The 20568-nt window shown below is 41.6% G+C and overlaps 1 protein-coding gene and 1 long non-coding RNA gene across 2 annotated transcripts in view; both read right to left on the reverse strand.

Moving 5' to 3' along the window:
• Positions 1 to 307: 307 nt before the first annotated feature.
• Positions 308 to 5997, reverse strand: LOC108901621 (uncharacterized). The gene is made up of 4 exons (XR_001963947.2): positions 5639 to 5997; positions 4171 to 4268; positions 2877 to 2995; positions 308 to 2164 (listed from the first exon to the last, which is right to left on the reverse strand). It is a non-coding gene; the product is annotated as an uncharacterized LOC108901621 (long non-coding RNA).
• Positions 5998 to 7012: 1015 nt separating this feature from the next.
• syt16 (synaptotagmin XVI) overlaps positions 7013 to 20568 on the reverse strand; it is a 34212-nt gene continuing 20656 nt past the window's right edge. The window contains 6 exon segments of the mRNA XM_018703197.2: positions 7013 to 11853; positions 11991 to 12180; positions 12363 to 12389; positions 12391 to 12825; positions 16622 to 16860; positions 18961 to 19191. Coding sequence (XP_018558713.1) covers positions 11540 to 11853; positions 11991 to 12180; positions 12363 to 12389; positions 12391 to 12825; positions 16622 to 16860; positions 18961 to 19191 — 1436 coding nt within the window. The 3' untranslated portion in view covers positions 7013 to 11539.

A 20568-nucleotide genomic window follows, 5' to 3' on the forward strand; every position in this document is an offset into this window, starting at 1 on the left:
TTTTAGAGGTTTACTGTTTCCAGGACGATGGTTATTGTGGATACTTGACTGAGCTTTGAGTGCATTAAGACTCGACTCTCTAAACGTTTGAGTTTGGTAGAAGCACTTGAAGGTAACGGTAGTTCCGGCGCGCACGCACAATAAACGTGCTCAAGATGTCACAACGTATCGTGGCCGCGCTTAATCTACAGCCTTTTTTTTTGCGCAATTTACACATCTTTAAAAATTAACCCCTGAAATACATAGGACCATAGATAGATAGATAGATAGATAGATAGATAGACAAAAAATGCACCAAACACATGAAAACGTTGTCACCTTACATACTTTATTTGATAATCAATCACCTGAAAAAAAGTTTAATGGCCCTTTTTCAAAATAAGTTCATCTTAAATATGGAATATGCATTTTCATCAAAATATAAATTCTTGTTTTAAAATATCAAGCTTCTCTTTAATAGTTGCCTTGTTGTTGTGTGTTTTTTTTAATTCATTGTCGTGATTGTTATCAAGATGCACATTTTCAAACTCAGTAAAACTCCCAGACAGAGACCAAACACTCAAAGTACAGAAAGAGACACTGAGAAGGGATGAATCATTCATCACTGTTGTCATACAGCAGATTAGACAGTTTTATAATGCACACTTTGTGCAGCATTAAATAATAACATATGTTCTGACAAAACCCAGTCTCCTGTGCTGTTGTATTCAGGACTGATAGTAGGAAAATATTAAATATGAAATCAATTAAAGGACATTCTGCTCTTTGATAGTCTGTTTTAAAAAAAATTAAAAGTATATATCCACAAAAACAATATTTGGTGGAAGAAAAAAATATTGTGACTTCTAGGAGCAGAGAAGAAATGTCATCCTCTTTTTTTTAAATCCACAAGAAAGCAAAGTATGACTTGTTTCATCACTGGGGCTTGAAGTGTCACCATTTTCCTCATTATTCACTTTCATTGTGAAATTTAAACACATCAGCCACAAAGAGGGGCTTCAAGATGAATTCTTTCACCAGCAGAGAGCAGCAAAGTGATGCAAAAAGAAAAATACTCACAGCATACACAGGACGTCAAATACAGACAGAAACAGTCTCCCCACAGGCAGAAAATGCACCTCAGAGAACGAGGATCTTGAGACAGCATGGCAATTCACACAGTCCAGGGAATGTTACATAGAATATTTCATAAATCACACAGTAGAATAAAAAGATAACAGAAGCATATCAGCGCATATTCTCCACGCAAGCCAAGGTGCATCAAATAGTAGCCTGCAGTTTGTAAATCCCTGAATATGCTCACCGTTCACATGAGCAACAGTAACAATAAAAATCATTAACATACCAGCAACAGCAAAGAAAAAAATCCTGCCTGCTCAGAGTCTCTCACATTTGCACAAATACTAAACGGCAGTGACGCTGGGACAGAGTTTGACATCAACATCAGAGACTCTGTTGATCCTGAGGCAGAAGAAGAATCAGGGTTTCTCAGCTTCTTAAATCCACTCCTGCCTCTTAGCAAGGTGATGAGAGGAGGTAACATCCTGCTGATGAACATAACAGAGCCAACGACACACGACCCCCCCCCCCCACCCCCAAAGGTTTTCAGTGGTAAACCGAGGGAAAACAGCAGCAGCAGCTTTCCTCCTGGTGATTGTGAACAAACAGTACATGTTTGCATTTCCCAGCTTTGTGAACGGAGGCATGACAGTGAAGCCTGGAGAGTCAGCCATTGTCGTCCAGGTTGTACAGAAGGACTTGGTGGTTGGGGGTGAGTCCTGGGCACGTTGCCAGGCTGTACAAGCATCCAGCTGAGGGGTAACAGGGCACCAGCCGGTAATGCTGAAGGTCCTCCAGACCAAACGCCGGAGAGCAGCAGTCCGTCACCAGCACCTTCACTCTCTTCCTGTCCGGGTACATCAGCCTCCGCTGCCCACTCTCTCCAATAACCTCCTCTTCTTCTTCTTCATCTTCTTCTTCTACTTCATCCTCGTCTTCTTCCTCCTCCTCGGCCTCCTAGCTCCTCCTCCTCATGGTGGATCTTCCTCAGCAGGTTGTTGATGAGGACGGAGCGCCGCAGGTAGGCCTCAGGGTCCTCCAGGAACCTTAGCTTCTCCAGGGACAGCTTCAGGATGCAGCTCCGGTCTTCCTGCAGTATCAGGTGCTGCAGATAACAGACACAAAGGCAGGGGATGAGTTTGTGCTCTTACTATTTTAGAGGGATAAACTTAGATTTGTAGCTTAAACAAGCAGATACAAGTGGACAGTCTCAGTTTCAGTCAACAGTCCTGTGATTCATATCATTTTCTTGTGATAACATCTGCAGATAATCAGAAAATGTCGACATAACAATACCACATATCTGACTCTTGAGCCATATGGTCAAAATTTTATGAAACAACCGCGACCAGGGCTAGCTGGTTAGCATGCTAATTTCAGTAGAAGAAAAGAAGTGATAGAACTAGAAGCAAAACACTGGCACTGCTTTTCACTGCTGGAGACAGCTCTTGGCGAGTAAAGGAAAGAAGTTTGATGCTAAAATTCTTCTAGACTGGTACAGTAACAGCTGGTAATGCTAATGTTGGCTAGTGATAGCAAAATGTACAAATAGCTCTGTTCTGTAACCATCTTTTTGATACTTAGATGAGCTGAAATGTGTGATCTAGATTTTAGTGTGAACTGAATTCTGTCATGAATATAAAGGTGTCATCTGTGTAGAAGCAGATAAATGCAGTGCAGCTTTAGTAGTCGTTCTACAGGACAGGTATTCAAACAGGTCAGGGTTCTTCAATGCAGCAAATCAAATCAAACTAAAGGTTGGCCGTGAACGCTTAAAGAAAAATGTGTGCAACAGGAAAAGAAGAAGAAGGTCATACTTTTTGAAAATATCCATGTAGGCCTCCATGTAGATCCTCCTCCTCCGCATATTTCCTCTTGAAGTAGGCAACTTTCGACGTTGTTGAATGGTTTGTTCTCTCTCACAGGGAAGGGGCTGCTGGAGGCAAGAAAACAGAGATTAGACTATGAATCAAACAGAAGGGAGGCTGAGAAACATGTTTAATTATTAAAACATTTATTTTTAGCCTACAACACCAGGTTTGTGTTTTACTCTCTGAAGACACTAAATGAGATGTTTCTGAACTCAGCTGTGAACAGAATCAGGGATTTGAAGACAGAGTGTATCTTTACATTTTCACTCTCCGTTTTTTCAGCTCCATCAACATCAAGTATATTATATGTATTATATTTTACATTACAGCAAGAGAGAGCAAATGAACAAAGTTGATTAAGTGATCACCTTTTGAAAAAGATCCATGTGACATTTAAATAAAACCTATTATGAGCAGCCACTGAGATTATCATGATCATAAGACAGAAAGAAAATCCTAACAATTTAGGGCTGATGTTAATAATCATATTTTTTGGAGTGAGGCAGCTGAGGAGCAGTAATTTGTTTATAAAAAGGCAATAATTCCAGCTTTTTTTTTTTATTGCCTGTTAACTACAAACTGTGCTCATTAGTCTCAAAAACCAAATTAAAACCATTTGACATTAAAAGTTTGCAGTGAGATGAGATTATTGAGACTTATTGAAGGTTGGCTTAAGTTAGGCTCACTGATGTAATAACATATTTTTATAGTTCAGTTTCGAGTACTTGTTTAAAATATGTGATGGAAAAAAAAACTTTTAAAGTAACTGTACTGAGAAAAAGAGAACGAGGCTTTTTTGTCATCAAACTACCATTTTCAGAGTCAAGAACATTGATGGAAAGTCTTACATTTACTCAAGTGCTACGATTCAGAACAATTCTAAAGTATTTATACTTCACTTGAGTGTTTCCTCAGCTACAACAGTTATCATTATTAACAAAATAATAATATCATCCGGAGTACTTTGATACTTTAAGCACATTTTGCTGATAATACTTTACTTACTTTACTTAAGATTTTTCATACAGGACATGTAATGGAGTACTTGTACACTGCTGTAGTAGTAGTTTTATTTAAGTAAAGGATCTGAATACTTCTCCCTCTACTCCCTCCTAGAAGTTGTCTCTGGCTCTGTGACGACAGCTAAGACTTATAATTCTCGTGGCCACTAGAGGTCCTTGTCAGGTAAATGTAAACATAGGTCCTGGTAAATCAAATAACAGACAGGACGTCTGATTACCTGCTGCTGACGGTCCACAGTCCGGCGCTCAGCTCTCTGACTGGAGGGTGAATCAGTGCGTCTGAGCCAATTTGAGCCTCCACATTGCCCTCAGGCTCCTGCAGGAGGACACAGGCCCAGAGAGGAGTGAGGAGGAGGAGGAGGACGAGGAGGAGGAGGAAGGACTCAAACCTGTCAGTATGAATGCAGAAACTACAAACACTGCTGTCCTTCAGTTTGGTATCTAAATTTGATCTTTGCTATTCTGTGTGTGCAGGAAAACAGGAGCAAAAAGAAAATGAAGTTTAAATCATTTGTTTGGAATCTGATATATACATTCAGTTATGAATAAGAATAATCTGCATTTTAATTAAAATAATATCACATTTAAAAACTATATATGCACTAATGTATAACATCATGATTTGATCTTTTAATGTTCCATGATGCTGTGTTTATTTGTTTATATTGTTTACTAAAAACAAACAAACAAAAAATCTGCTGTCCTCAGAAGCTCATTCAAATTCAAGAAAGAGCAAGGGGAGGAGAGATAAGAGGGTGGTGTGTGTTATTGAGTGTGTCGTGTGTGTGTGTGTGTGTGTGTGTGTGTGTAGGGGGAGGTGTTGTTATTTAAAATGCCATAAATCAATCATAAACACAGAGTGGGAAGCTTTATCGTTGCGAAACATTCACGCCGGCTCCCCTGAAGCTGCTGCAGTGACTCACACAGTTTTTAACATCCAACTGCAGCCTGAATATTTCATCTGTGGGAGAAATGATGCACGATGATGGACGAGAGAGGCTGCGTGGGAAGTGTGTGTGTGTGTGTGTGTGTGTGTGTGTGTGTGTGTGTGTGTGTTTGTGTGCATGCAACATCTCTACATCTCCTTTTGCAGCAAATATTTCCACTAAAAACACAAGTATGTGTGCACAGCAGATCATGACTTTATAATCCCTGAATTTCCTGCCTTAAACCACGTTTAAGTGTTTAAGACTGAGGTGAAATGTGCACAGGTAAAGAAACTTTTAAGAGTAAAATCAGGTGAATTTTAACAGTTCACTAAACTACGGACATGTCTGCAAAATATCAGCTTTTTGAGAGTGAGAGTGCATTTTCCAGGTAATCCAGTGGGTTTGAACTAATTTTATTTTAAGAAGTAGGGGAATTTTCTTAATTCAACAGAAACACTGTCCACTCATAATTTCTCATAAAAATTCAAAAGAATCAAAATGTTAGTAGACAGGTATTTCTGGTCTGTTATCTCTCTGTTCATTTGCATTTTCAGTTTCAATCTGACTTTATTTTCTTTTTGTGCTGTTTTAAATTTTATTTAATGCATTTATTCACCTCATGTAAAAACACTTTAACTTCCCTCTGTGTTTGTAAGTTGCATCATGAATAAACTCGCCCGCTTTAGAAAAGAGTAGCTGTTTAACATGCAGCGACCACCACCAATAAATCCGTGAGGTGTCCGTTAAAGCCTCTTACCTTTAAATAATTCCGTCCAGCAGCGGCTCAGTAAATCCCACTCAAAGCCTTTGTCTCCGTTGATGTCCTTCGCTCCTCGGCGAGACATCCACTGTCCTCACACCGATTCAGCGACGCTCCCGTTCGGCTTCAGGTCAGAGCCTCCCTCGGTCGGTTCCCGCAGACGGACAGACAGACAGACAGGCAGACAGCTCCAGCTCCTCCGGGGTGAGACGCTCACTGCTCTCCAGTCTCCTAAAATATCCCGTTCACAGCAACAGGAGACGGCACACACCGCTCCTCCCGCGCCCTCATTGGTCCTCGCGGAGGCAGATGTTTCCTGTTGCTAGGAGACTGAGTAAGCGCGGTGATGACGCTCCAGCATCAATCCTCATCTTCCCGCATCCACCGCCGCACGGGTTCGGATCTTTTTACCAACACAGAGCCACACCGAGACAAGTTTCTGTCTCCAAAAACTACAAACAGAAATGTTTCTCCTGTTACATGATTTCTGGAGAAACAAAGTTTGTGTCAGTGGCGGGAAACCTGCTCACATCTTTAACTCAGGGGCGGGTTCAGAAACTTTTGAATGGGGATTCAGAAAAATGAATTATATTAACATATTAACAGCAAACAACAGTCATGTGACACTGTTTAAGATGGAAATATCTCTGCCTAAAACCAGGATACAGGTAATAACCTTTAGCCTTTAGGTGTGCTTCAGTCTTCACTCTTCACACAACCTTTGACAAAATCTATGTTGTTTGCATTGCAGCACAGAATGTGTTCAGACTTGTGGCTCTGATGTCGCAGGTACAGGCCTTATGTTTCCCTTTTCTGCCAAAAAACAAAAATGAGGGTGATTCTTACTCGTCTTAGATTCAAGCCTGTGAGTAAAATCAACACACTGAGGGGAAAACAAGACAAACATTTAGGTTTTAGAGCAGCATTACTAATAAAAATACTAGGTGTCTGGTTCTGCATCATGCAGACATATCCTCAATATCTGGAGAAATGTCAGGCCCACTGGAAGAGTGATAGGTGAGAAAAAACAAATGCCATTAAAAAGATGAACAATAGAGGTGAATTAAACATTGACTTGATACTTGACTACAGCTAATGAACATAAACAAGCTGTTTTTTAGGTTACATCTGACAAAGCATCTGCTGCCAAAGATTTGGTTCAGCTCTCTCAAACAGATACTTTCTGTAATCTCTAATCTAATCTGTGATTTCCTCACTGATTTTGGCCAAAGAATTAAAACTGGAAATCTCTACCACCAATCACAACAGGCTGTTGTCACTGTTTTGTTGTTAAGCATTGGTTATAAAAGCCTCGTTCTCTGAGTTAAGACATCTGAACAGAGATTAGAAAGGAGAGAAGGACTCCAGAAAACAGATGGCAGACAGACTTTCCCACAGCAGGGATCTTCTGGGTTTTATTGGCAACGACAAAACTTGGTACAAAAAGTGCTTTGTGAATGCTGTGGGGGGGTCAGCATGCACAGCCCAGACCAGGACTGCAGGTCTATGGTCTCTGAGGTCTATACTGTAGTTTATACAGACTCTGCAGAGTCAATGTCACAGACTCAACTCTTCTGTAACAGGCCTTCAGGAAGATCAGGTGTCAATAACGATAAAGCAACATCTTCAAGTCTGAGAAAATAAAACATGAAACAGCTTTCAGTTTTTTTCTGTAACAAAAAGGGAGTGTGTTTTATCTGTTTTTGTATCATTGCAGTTCAAAATTTAGATTCACGAGGTCCCACTTTGGCTCTATGTCTGCTGTGTGATGGAGGATTAGAACATTTAAAGGGGCAGTTTGACATTTTGACCAATTTACTCATTTGCCTTTTTGTAGAACTGAGGTCCGGAGGTGTTTAGCTTAGCTTAGCACAAAGACTGGAAACACAGGGAAAAAGCTAGCCGAATTCAAAAATACAGCTTCCAACACTTCCAGACAAACAGTTATATTTTGTTTGTTTAACCTGTAGAAAAACTGATGTAAAGATGAACATTTGTGGTTTTATTTTGAGTTACGTGATGTGATACAGAAGTACAGGGCAGATGCTAAACTGTTGTTTGTTGAGAAGTAAATACACGACATAACTACATCTAAAACTACAAACTGTAGCCTTTACATTTCTGTTTGTGCGCATGTCAAACAATTGAGATGCAGCTTGTTAATTACTGAGCTTTGTAGGTGTATTTTTGAACTATGCACAGAGCCAGGCTAGCAGTTACCACTGGTTTCCAGGCTTTATGCTAAGCTAAGCTAACTGCCTCCAGACTCCAGCCCCATTAACACGAGTGTGAGTTTCCTACATTTGGTAATATTTAAAAAATAATAATTTAGGACATTTTGTGTTCTACATGTGGTTTTTCAGTTGCTCTGGTCTTGGTTTTGACTGTTTGGACTCCCTGTAGACCTGTTGCAGACATGTCTGAATCTGGTCTGACTTGGACCTCAGCCCTGGTCCAGGCCTTGACATCAGGACGCCTGCCCAGGATCGACAGGCTGAATAAACCTTCCATGCATGCAGTCCTACAGCTGCATTCACAGGGAACAACGAGAAGGCTTCATGCAAATTCTGGGATCGTCTCTTTTTGTCACGGTGGATATGTTTCATCTCGAAATGTTACAGGCACTTCATCAGAGTATTACAACTGTATTACATCTGCAGCACAATCTGATTGTCTCACATCTGTAATACGACCTGATCTCAAACGGAGCATGCAGATGTGTAACTACAATAGAAATCCTGGGAAATATTTAAGAACATTGAACATTTACTATTTTAAAAAATATAGAATAGATATTATAGGTTCTGTACAACAACTCGACATGCATAAAATATATCAGTCTGTGCAGTAAATATAGGTCATGTCACTATTCACACTCACGTTTGAAGCCTGTAGAATAGGAGTGCTGATATCAAATCAACTCGTCACATGACTCTGATTACAATTTATTTATCAAGATCAGGGTGGAGATCGATACATGGACGACTCTTTACTGTGAAAACTTGTTATTAAATTGTTTTGTAAATGAACTTTTCAGGGTGCAGTATATCTACAGCCACACTCCGTCACATTGTTACAGTGGAAGCTAACTTCCCCACATTTTTGTGCAAACATTGGAGTTTATTAGGGTCATTTTAAACCTTAATGGAATCGCCATCCTAGCTAGCTACAGCTGTCAGTCCACTTGTGCTTCTGCTTCTCCCTCATTACTGGAGATTCCTGCTGGTTTAATCAATAAACACTATGGAAACTAAACAGAGACACAGAAGTTAAATACTTTTCTTCAAATAAACATTTAAACGGGGGAACATTTGTTTAGCCTCAGTCTTTTAACATGCATTTCAGTTGGTATAACTGTATACTTCTGTTTGAAATGAAGGACCTTTCTGTGCAAATCTTGCCAGGCGTAGCAACAGGAGCTTAATAGACACTCAACTGTTGTTTTATCTTGGGTAAAATGACAAGGTGTTAAAATTTCCCATTCACAATGTTAAAGCTAACTAAAATGACATTATTTTGGTCATTGACAAGCTTATGTACAAAAATAAAAATATTTACAATCAAAAATAATTGTTGCAGCACTCCTATTCTTCACCCACGCTTCATTAATACCTGAAGTAGTCGTCATTACATATCTGCAGTTTAAATATGAGACACACTGCTTGTTTCCTGTATTTAACACATACAATATTTTCTAGTGCTTTGAGAGGCAAAAACAAAACTGGCATTGTATCGGGCTGGAAGTGGAAGTCTCCCAAAACCAAAGGACCGAAAACTCTCAGTGCCTTCAGGGGTGTTTTTGGGTGATGTGGGTGAACTGACCCTTTAATTCACATGAAGAATTTGAATATGAACATCCAACCTCAACTAATTTGTTATGCTTGGCTTTGCAAGAGTAATTACAGACACCCATACAACTTTGATTTTGAAGTAATTTCTTGCTTCCGATCAGAGTTTTCAAACCGAGCTGCAGTTCAGCTTTTTCTCACCTGCCTGAAGAAAACCAACGCTCAAATTAACATCTCGTCTCTGCTCTCAGTGTGTGGACCCCTGAGGGTTTTGGAGCTACAGTAACAGACATAAATCCCCCTCCGGGCTGAGCTGCTGCCTTATGACTCAATGATGCTCAGACGGGAAGAGGATGAGCATTACTGTCATCACACTGTACGATTTTACAGCTCTAACTACCAATTACCACAGAGAGAGTGTGGGAAAAAACACACACACTTCCAGGGTAATTCATTGCATGTTATTAACAGCTGCAATGAGATATTTTAAGCCTCTTTTCAGCTCAGTGTTGATGGGTGTTGGAATGAGCTTTGACCTGTGAAGGAGACTGAGCCGCAGCCAAATAACATAATTCAGTGTTGATGATTTAAGGGGGGTTGGGGGGGGGGCTCTCATTACACTGGGGTTAAGAGTCTCCAGCTGCTGGTCTTCCTGCCTGTAGTAGCACGAGTGTCAGGAGAATATGAATGAGTGGTGAATGTGAACGAGATAATTTCCTCTTTCCACTTGAATCATGAAATATCGTCCACTTCTGCTCATGTTTGTTTCTTATTTGCAGTATTTCCTTCAGTGTGAACCAGAATACTGACTTCACCATTAGTTCATCCACTCGTCTGTCGCTGATCAATGTTCAACTTAAGTCTTCTCTCTTACAAAAAGGAAATATAGAAAAACACAACGATGTGTCTTTTATCGTTAGAAAAAGCCACTAAAATCTCAAGATTTGCTCAGTTCTGTTGAGTACTGGTCCAGAAGACATTTGAAGACACTGGTTTGGGGTCTGGTAACTTTTGATCGGGTGAGGAAACGGTTTTATCGAGTATCAGATTAAGTGCCTGAGTGTAAAAGTTCATTCTTGGTCTGCAAAGGAGTAGAAATCAAGATCTACTCAGCATGACACCAAATGATCAGCTGTCAGTGAGATGATGAAATGAGAGAAAATGGGATTCATTCATACTGATGGCAGAGAAACTATTCCAAAATAATCTATCAAAATCTGTCCTCTTCATACTTCCTGTAAATTCAGATTTTTTCTCCCTAAATTGCAGACGTGTGCTGTTTACAGATAGAGCTTCATAAAGTCCTAAAGCATTGTGCCTTTTGCTAACTGATGCATATGATGTGAGAAAGACCCAGTCATTCTGCAGGAGTTTTACAGTTTGAGACAAACCTGCTGCATTTTCCCAAGAGGACGCAACGGTCAATGTTTTTGATGTTGGATTTACAGGACGTGGCATCTTTCTGTTTCCTCTCTGCGTTAGTTCAATACAGCAGCCAGCAAAAGCACAGCAAGATTTAGAAATAACAAGTCTCACACACACACACACACACACCTCTAATTGGCCTGTACTTTCTAACACAGCGTAACACTGCAGGAGGAAGGACAAATTCTCAGCTCCTCTTTGAGGACGATGGATTTTCTGAGAAGTTTTTTTTTACTGAGAAGGTCAAAATAATTTCTGCACCACTGTCACGTTTACATGACAAAAAATGATTTATCTTTATCTGTTACTTTAGTGGATCACACAAAGAAATGAACAAACCACGAGTGGATCCAAATTCGAGGTCTTGTGACCTTCTCAAAAGTTTTCTCTGAATTTATTTACACAATTCTTTTCTGTTTTTATTTTGAACTTCTATCAGCCTCTGGGAGCAGATGAATTTGTTCACACAAAATAACCAGCCAGGTCTGATGTTTGTCCAGGTTTGGACCGATGTGGCGACAGTGGATATTGTGCTGAATCCATCGACTCTGAAACCACATGCATCTTCCTGCCTGCAGATAAAATCAAGGCTGTCTTTTCTCTCTTAATACTTTCCAACTTTCTAACTAAAGAATAAACTCCCTTCAACCTTAAAAAGAAACTAAATCGTGTCCGGCAGGCAGCGTTACGCCTCCAGCAGGACGTGCCAGCGGCAGACCTGCTGTCCCCGACTCTCCTTCATGTCCTGCCAGTGCAGCTGCTCCTCCTCGCCGCTGCTGTTCTGACCCAGAGCGATCCAGCCCACCATCTCTTTGCGCTTCATGCTGCGCCGGTTGTAGATGGAGACCAGCAGCGTGACGTCCGACAGCTGGAACAACGCCACCTGGAAGACGAAGGTCTCCTTGTAGACCGGGTTGGGCTGGCCGCGACGCACCGACGTCTTACAACGAGAGATCTCCTGACCGACCGAGTTCAGCAGGGTAAGTCGACCATAGGTGTCTGCACCGGAGGGGGAGAGGGAAGACAGAAGAAAATACACAGATATCACCACTGAAGGCTGCTACTTCTTTTTCTATCACGTTGGATCTAATATAAACTAATGTGAGTGTGGTGTTTGTGTTTCTCTCTCTGCAGACCTGGTGGTCTGTTGATGGCCAGGTTTCTGAAGTGGCTGCCCTTGATGAGCTCCACGGACATGCGTCCTGTCGTGGCGTTGTAGGTGAGACCCACCAGCAGCTCAGGGACACCGCCGTGGGTCAGAGACTGGGTGGATGAGGCGCTGTCGCTCTGAGACACAGCAGACAGACTCAGCTGGGAGTCCACACTCTGACAAAACACAGAGATAAACACAGTGAGCAGCTTGTGTTGTGTTGTGCGAGGGATTAGTGACTGGTCACAATCAAGGATCTATCTCAGCAGACACACAAACATGACTTCATAGCACAGACACGAACGCAGAGTGATGGCTGATACAACTGTAACATGTCTAAAAATGTTTTCTGACTCACCTTGAGGTTACTGCGAGGCTCCATAAGCCAGTGTCGTCTCCATCGTCCCTCCGTCCGGGTCCAGTCCTCCTAAACGCAGCACCTTCTCCCCCATCATCCGCTCCCGGGACATCCTGCCTCCGAGCGCATACAGCCTGAACCTGATGGCCGACATCTGCAGGTCCGACGGCTCCAGGCGCGAGAAGCGAAACGTCTCGTTGAAGTGCGGCAGCGAGCCTTTCTGCACCGACGTCTTGTGCCGTTGCTTTTTGGAGGGGAGCAGGACCATGTGCACCTGCCAGGAGTCCATCCCGCTGCGAGCCTTGTCGGGGACGTCCCGGGCAGCGATCACAGAGACCAGCAGCTTCTCCGTATCGGGGCGGTACTCCAGAGAGAGCACCAGGTCTCCACATTTGGAGATGGGTGGTCGTGGGGAGGAAGTGACCGGCTGAGACGAGATCTCACTGTGGGGAGGCTGCTCTTGCTGAGAAGGATGGAAGACAAAAAAAAAACAAAAGCAGGATTTATAATTCTTTTAAGGGGCTATACTGTATCTGTGGTTACACCACAGCTCCTCCAAGGTGGAGCTACACATCAAGAACTGTGACCATTCTTCTACAAGTTCCTGATGCAGGTCGAGACTGTTGAGCTGGACATGTGGAAAATTAGATCCAAGATACACACAGGTACTCAGACAGCTACAGACACATAGCTGTTGTTGTTACACTTATTTCTGGTTTGCTTGGAGGAGTGCATGTGCAGTTGGTGTTCCTGTAGTTTGTGGACACAACAAAGTGGAGGGTAGATGGACGTCCACACAGACCCTCACATACTCACAGATTACAAACTATAACAGTATCTGAACAGACAGAGAACACAAACACCGGCAGCAGCACGGTGTGCTCATCAATTACTTTGATCAATTTAAAAGCAGCTGAAGAGGAAACTGGCATAATAACTAAAACAAGATAATGTTCTAACCTGTTTAATATCTGTGAATAAAATTCCAGTAAAGTGATTTTCCTACAGTAGACTTGCCTTCAGTTTCTTTGTCAGAACAAAGCTGTGATCTGTGAAGCAAGTCAGTGATATCTTTAAGTGTGATGAACAAATCTAAACACAGAGCTGAAACCACAGACTTCCTCTTTCATGCATAATGTGACTCAAACATTGTTACGTGATGTTGGTTAGATAAATAGAAATAAATATCACTGGTACAGGTTAGAATGAATTCAAAGAAAGTCCTCAAAGACCGTGACAAAGATCGTTCATTTTCCTACCCTCTCACCGGCCTGGCTGCTGCTGCGGCCTATTTAAACTGAGATACGAACAGAGAGGCAAGAGGACGAGGGCAAACAAAGGATCACTTGGACATTGATTCCTTTCAGCCCATATGTTCCCAAAGCAAAGCCATTTTGAAGATAATCTTATCAGCTGAATGAACAGATTCACTCCCTTCTCCAGAAGCTGAAAGGCTGTTGGAGAGATCTCCTACAGGATCCAGCAAATACCTCAAAGGCATCATTTCCACTGGAGACAGTTTCAGTTTGATTTATCCACCACGTCCTCTAGAAGCAGTGTCTTCTGACTGTCCACATTCCCTTATTGTCCAACTGCAAATCATTACTGTATTATCTGGTGTGATCATGTTTTGATCAGTTATTGGAAACAGAGCCAGGATGAGTGTTATTTTTAAGATTCATTCAACTATTTATTGTCTTCTTCTACAACAGGGCTGTAAATGTGTATAGTATTTGTTCCACAGTTTGACTTTTCTCCTTTCAGATTTGTCAATCATGATCAATGCATGTGTAATGACTCTTTTTGTTCAGAGAGAGAAACTGAGCAGCAATCCGTCCATAAAGCAAAAATAAACCCCCACTTCCTCCTCCTCCTCTTCCTCCCTCCGCAGCCAGTCTCAGCCTCCCGCACAGTCAGCAAACACAACATCGATTGTGTCGAGTGTTGACAGAGCAGGGCTGAGTGTCGGCGTTGACATGGCAACCAAAGTGGAGATAAGATAATCGCAGAGCTGCTGCCGCTGGAGTTTACTGAACGTGCAGGTCGGGAGGTCCACGCACGAAGGAGGAGAAAACACAAAGACGGACGCTCACCTGTTAACAGGATGAGCAGGAACTGTGAACGCTTACTACTCCCTCCTCGACAGGCAGCAGACGAAAAACAGTTCCAGTCAGAAGATGTTTTTTTACACTCTGTAGTTTTAATATATAACTTACAAAAGCATCTATTAAAGCATCCTGATCTGTTTTGGTTTTCTAAAGCTACAGTGTTGAGTCAGCTTTTTTGCCATTTGTAGTAATGACAGTCAAGACGACAGGAAATGAAAGGAGAGGGAAGACGACACCATTTGGCGGAGGACAATAAATCACTTGGGACAAGTGGGGTAAGGTCCCACCTGGAAATTTTAACATGGCGTTTGTTGCAGATGTCTCACATGCAAAATGGCTCTGATCATATCAGTCAATCAACCAATCTAGTAACAGAGTTTGACTGTTTGTGGGAGAAAGTAAGAACAGTAGTTATTCTGAAAGACAAAGTGACGGCCTCATCAGCAGAAGTGTTGTTAGGAGTAGAGTTACTCCCTCCACTGCCACTCATGGTCTACATAGTAGTACAAGTAGAGTTACTGGCAGTAGCAGTGGTAAATGACAGTGTGGTACCAGTAAAGATATTTGTATGAATAATTAATCAACATAAATGTTTAAAAACAGAGAGGAAATGCTAAAAAGTGCAGACTGGGAGGAATAACACATCCAAGGTGAAGGATGGATTTGCAGTATTTGTTTCTTTTTGCAAAGGTTGCTGGGAATACTTACTCAGACTTCCAAATTATGATATTCATTTGGGCCTTTTGTAGGGACTGAATAAAATACAGTGTCCTGCTGGTACATTTAGGGTGATAAATCAACATTAAAAGAACACTAAATGTATGTATCTGAAAATTTTATCACATGGCAACATTCATGTTTAATATGAAAACTTAATGAAATAATCTGAATTTTCATTCATTTTTGTGTCATGACCGCCAACTGTGGCAGGGCTAACATCAGTATGTGTAGATGTATTTACCATAGCAGTACTTGCAGTAATCACAGTAGAAGTAGTAGTATTATTAGCAGCAGTAGTACTAGCTGTAGCATCTGCAGTAGCAGTGTTGTTATATAACTGTATAAATAAAGTGCTACAGCATGGCTCTCCCAGGTTTTCTGTAGCTCCACTGATCCAACTCCATTCGTTATTTATGAAGCATTTCTGGATGTCAGTATCACCCTGTGTCTCTATGGATGTGTGTGTGTGTGTGTGTGTGTGTGTGGGAGGTGTTTACTGCACAGATTGCTCTCAATTTCAAAGTGTGATTTGGTGACTGAGAGGTTGTTAGATTCCACATTCCTGCTCTCCTACGTGCATAAACACACGCACACAGAAACTCATAATACACATAGAAATATGCACATGAAAGCACAGCGAACACAGAAATACATTACGTAGATGTATTTACGTACATATACATTCTTTACACACACACTCTCACACACACAGTGATTATTATTCATGAGCTGCTGTTTGTTGGCCAAAGCAGCGTGGTGGAGAGCGAAGGAAACATCAACTATTTATACAAAACCTCGAGGCCTCAGTGAGCCGTGTTTGGTTTGTTTCTTCCAAATGAACCTGAGAGGATAACATGGCAGAGTGATAATCCTCTCACAGCTGAATGACGACGATACCTCTGCCAAGCATGATGGGTAACAGCAGGGCTGCGGTCAGCTCACTGACCCCGTTAAGTAATCCCCCCTGTGGTTTATTTATTTATTTAGTTTTTGGTGATTTTTCTGACCAGGAGGTGTGAAATGTTGTTGACTGTGTACTGAGTTTTCTCAGGGTTTGACGCTGGGTTTGTCAAGTCTCAGTCTGGGCTGATGTGTGGACGTGTTTTAAATCAGCTGCTCATTCATTATACCGATAAAAGTGATGGAATTTTCACCATTAATGAACACACCATTAAGCATTTTCACAAGAGATTCAAGCAAGTCATTTTTAGAAAAAGGTGGTATTCCCACCCACAGATCTTGGTCTTTGCTTATGTATTTCTCATTTATGGTACTTTTTACTTCCACTCCACAATATTTCAGAGGGAAATACTCCAAATACTTTTACTCCAGCTAAATTCACATTCATCACCTGAAGCATAAAACAGTGACAGTCAGTTAAAGCTGTAAATTCTAAAGGCTTGAATGTTTCTAAATGTCAGGCTGCAGTACCTCAGGGCTCCAGGTGGAGGAGCTGTCTGTGGCGTCATTTTTATCGTGATCCACGGCCTTCTCCGTGTCCTCGCTGCCGTCGGCAGCCTGTCGGTTCATACTGGGGGTGGGGCTGTCTCTGGCACCTGACGCCTCGACCACGGCGGGTTTGTCCAGAGACTGAGCGGACGCCCTCTCGCGTTCTTCTACCGCCGCAGACAGTGGGTCCTGGAAACCCTGCTGGCTCTGAGCCTCCATTTCTGCATGAGGAAGGCAACAGGGTAGGAAAGTCAGCATTAGGCCCCCTGGTAGCCGGTCTTAAATCTGTGGGTGTAAGGACAGTGTGTCCATGAGCAAGAAAGCTTCAGTTTCAGTTTGATAAATAAACGACCACTCAACCATGTCCTGCCTGCCCAACCACCAAAATCCAGACCTGAGGAGCTCTGCATTGATCAAAATATTAAAATGCCTATTGTGCACTCACAACATCTGAACTGTAGAAGCAGTAGAGAGTGATTTTCTGTCTTTTTGTACCCTGGATTTTGCCTCTCAGACAACATAAAAGCCGCACCACAAATCTCAACTCTTAACCTCATAAGAGTTGAGATTTCAAGTCATTAACATAGATGTGTGTTCAGATGTAAAGCAAAGCAAATTTTAGATAACACAATGTCTCATGAGTTTGTTCAAACACCTAACTCACAGAGGCACTGCTGCTACCTTTTACAGGACTTTATAAAATAATTCAGATTATAAATAATTTTTTTCAACGCTCGATTGAGTGTTTGAACAAACTGTTGAGCCCTGCTTTAGAGTTTTTTTTAATATTAAACACTATAAATAATACACCTCTATTATAAAGTTTTATTTTTTTTAATTCAGCAAACAACACTGATTCAGTACAGTGGCCATTACCAACCAATCAATCAATAATGTTGTAAAAAAAATATAGAGGCTGCTTGGGCTGAATTTTATCATATTGTTTATTCCCACACATACTCCTAAATACATTTTACAGTTCTTGCATAATTAGTTTTTGTTGCAGCAAAGAGTGAAACGCTCACACTGTTGGGTTTGGCCTGAGCAAGCTTTGAGATGAACCAAAATCAACACAAACTGATGATGATAAATATTATCACTCTTACCATCTCACTGTTTCTCCTCTGGTATACCATCTAATTTACTCTTGATACCTAAAAGAAGCTGCATAGACCATGTCTGGCACTGCTGTGTGTTAACAGAGGAGATAGTGTGTCATCCGTCAAACCTTGGCCTTTTCCTGAGACAGAAAGACTCGGAGAACAGGCCGTACCACAGACCAATCAATAGCAATTATCTCCAATTCACTGTCATTAAGGTGGATCTTGACTGTTATATCAATGGCTGCATAAAGTGTTCACCATGGCAACAAGCTGAGGTGAGTCACCAGCCTGTGTGTGTGTCACCTTGTACATTTGCGGGTCACTGCACCGGTGACATATTGGTTAAAGACGATAAATAAAAACCATCTGAGACAGAATGACCTGATCTTTTTATTTATCCACATTTATAGTGACCATGTAAATGTGTGTGAAAATTTGGTTTGATGTGTTTGGTGGGAAAATATCACCAACAGATAATGACAGTGTTGCATGATTCATGCTCAAATCATAATCCAGATTATGTGTTGCTGGATGTTGGGATTATCATTAATCACAATTTTTAGGAATAAAATTTTAGGAACCACATTACTTAAACTTTTGGCACTGTGTATTTCATATTTAACTACATAAATACCCAGAATAGGATTAAATATATATGAACAATAAAAGCAGAATAGAAATTGGCTGGAGTGTTTGCTACTTTCTCATCTTCCCTGGGCTGTTCTTAAAAACACACAACTGGTGTACAAACGTGTCCTAATTAATGTTGCCGCCTGTCCACACTCATCCAGCCACAGCAGACCAATCACACTGAGCCTCCCTGAGCTCTTTACGGCCTCTAATCTGCAGTAAAAATGGTATTGGGGCTTTTTTTGGCTCATTGACACTGGGGCAGATTAGTGCAGGATCTTGCTGGTTTTCTGTCCGATGGTGTTTCAAGTCTCTAGTTTGAAAGCAGTAAACTGGAAAAACCTACAGCTCTATCTGACCCCTCTCATATAAAACCAAATTCAGTTACTAACTACACATAAATTGGTTCAGGTCAATAGGAAGCTACGTGCACAGCACCAGTGACTAAGGGCTGAAGAAAATGACATGCCACAGGTACAAAGTGGAACCTTTTAGCAAGAGTCAAACATTTTCCAAGCTGACCAAACCACTATGTAATGTAATGAATACAGTTTTATTAGGGATAAAAATGTTAGTCCAACACCTCACCTTCACAGTCTGACGGCTCAGTGCTGCCCTCCTCCTGGTCCGACAGTCGGGTGAATTTATGCCGTCGGCCCAACGCTAGCTGAGTGTGCTGGGACTGCTGTTCACCTGCGTTCGCTGCCGCGGTGCGAAAACTCTGTGAACGCGACACGGAGATCTCAAACTGCTTCAGGACCTCGTCTTCGCTGTCGGAGGAGCTGATGCCATCATCGTCGTCGTCACCGTAGCTGTTAACTAGAGGGAGATACACACAGGGAAACAGAGGGGTTGACAAACAGGAAAAGCTGGGAGTTGGGAGATCAGGAGTAAATCAGGAGAGGAAATCCAGAAGGAAGAGAAACATGACAAAACACTTGAGTGAGTTTCAAACAGGCATTATCAAAAATAAACTGTTTGATGGGTGACAAAAAACTGGCCAAAAAACAAACAAAAAAAATCACAGGTGTAATAAGTGACATTTCACAGCTATGCAGATGACACACAACTGTACTTCTCTAATGCCCCATGACCACAACAGTCTAAATTGTTTACCAAAGACAAGACAGAAATTACACGGACTGAATCTGATCTGGATGTCAGTGTAAATGATGACAACATTTCAAGAGAGCACATTAACATTTGACTTTTTCCATGAAAAAAATAAACCTCCAGTGCAGAAGAAATTGATTCATGCTTTGATTTAGAAGTCATCCAAGATGGTGGATGACGTCCAAACCTTTTCAATCATATCTAAAAATACATTTCCATTCTTAAAAGTTAGCTGGCAAGCGATAGGTTAGTCCAACCGAATGCTAATTTCAGATCTTAAACCACAAATAAAAGGGTAGCTTTTGAGTAACACTGAAACTAAAATACTGGACATATCAAATAGAAGTCTCTGGCACTGATGGAGGTTGTTGGGATGTATGCAGCCTTTAAGGAAAACTTTCACATTCAGGGCTGAGGGAAGTAGCCAGTTAATGTTCTCCTAATAAGTCATCAGTGATGTTATACTAGAGAAGGATTTTCCACAATGTGGCAACCCAGAGATAGTTTTTTATTAATGGACTATAACTAATCTATAAAGAATTAATAACTTTGTTTTGACCTCGCAGCAGCTGACAGAGGAATCATGATAGGTCGACAACACTATTCACCAGCTCACAGGTACAGTATATTAACACCACTCTGCTGCAGGGGAGTAAAATTATCGCTCTTTTATGAGTTGTAAATGCTCATAAAGTAACTGAGCAGAGAGCACATACAAAGCAATTCACTCTCTCACACAGCTTCTCAGTTTCTGCTAAAAACACAAAACCTCAGCGTTAACAGGGCTGGAGGGTCACTCCACTCACATCATAATTTCACCATAATTGGATAGCAACAGCTGAATGAGTGACGCGGCGGCAGGCTGATCAGTCACCCCACCCCCTTCTCTCTAAAGTGCAGGTCATCGTTTCTACCTGAGTGATCGCCATGGTTACCTACAGAGCAGGAAGCTGCTTTCTGAGTGGGCGAGTGATGGTTGATTGGTCTGTTAACTTCTGTCTTCTAAAGCTATTCACAGACGGAAGCTCTCAGAGCGGAGTAATGTGGCTCAATGATTATATGCAAATGTGACACGCATGCACA

The sequence above is a fragment of the Lates calcarifer genome, linkage group LG19 (genome assembly GCF_001640805.2).
Source record: "Lates calcarifer isolate ASB-BC8 linkage group LG19, TLL_Latcal_v3, whole genome shotgun sequence".
Lineage (NCBI taxonomy): Eukaryota > Metazoa > Chordata > Actinopteri > Centropomidae > Lates > Lates calcarifer.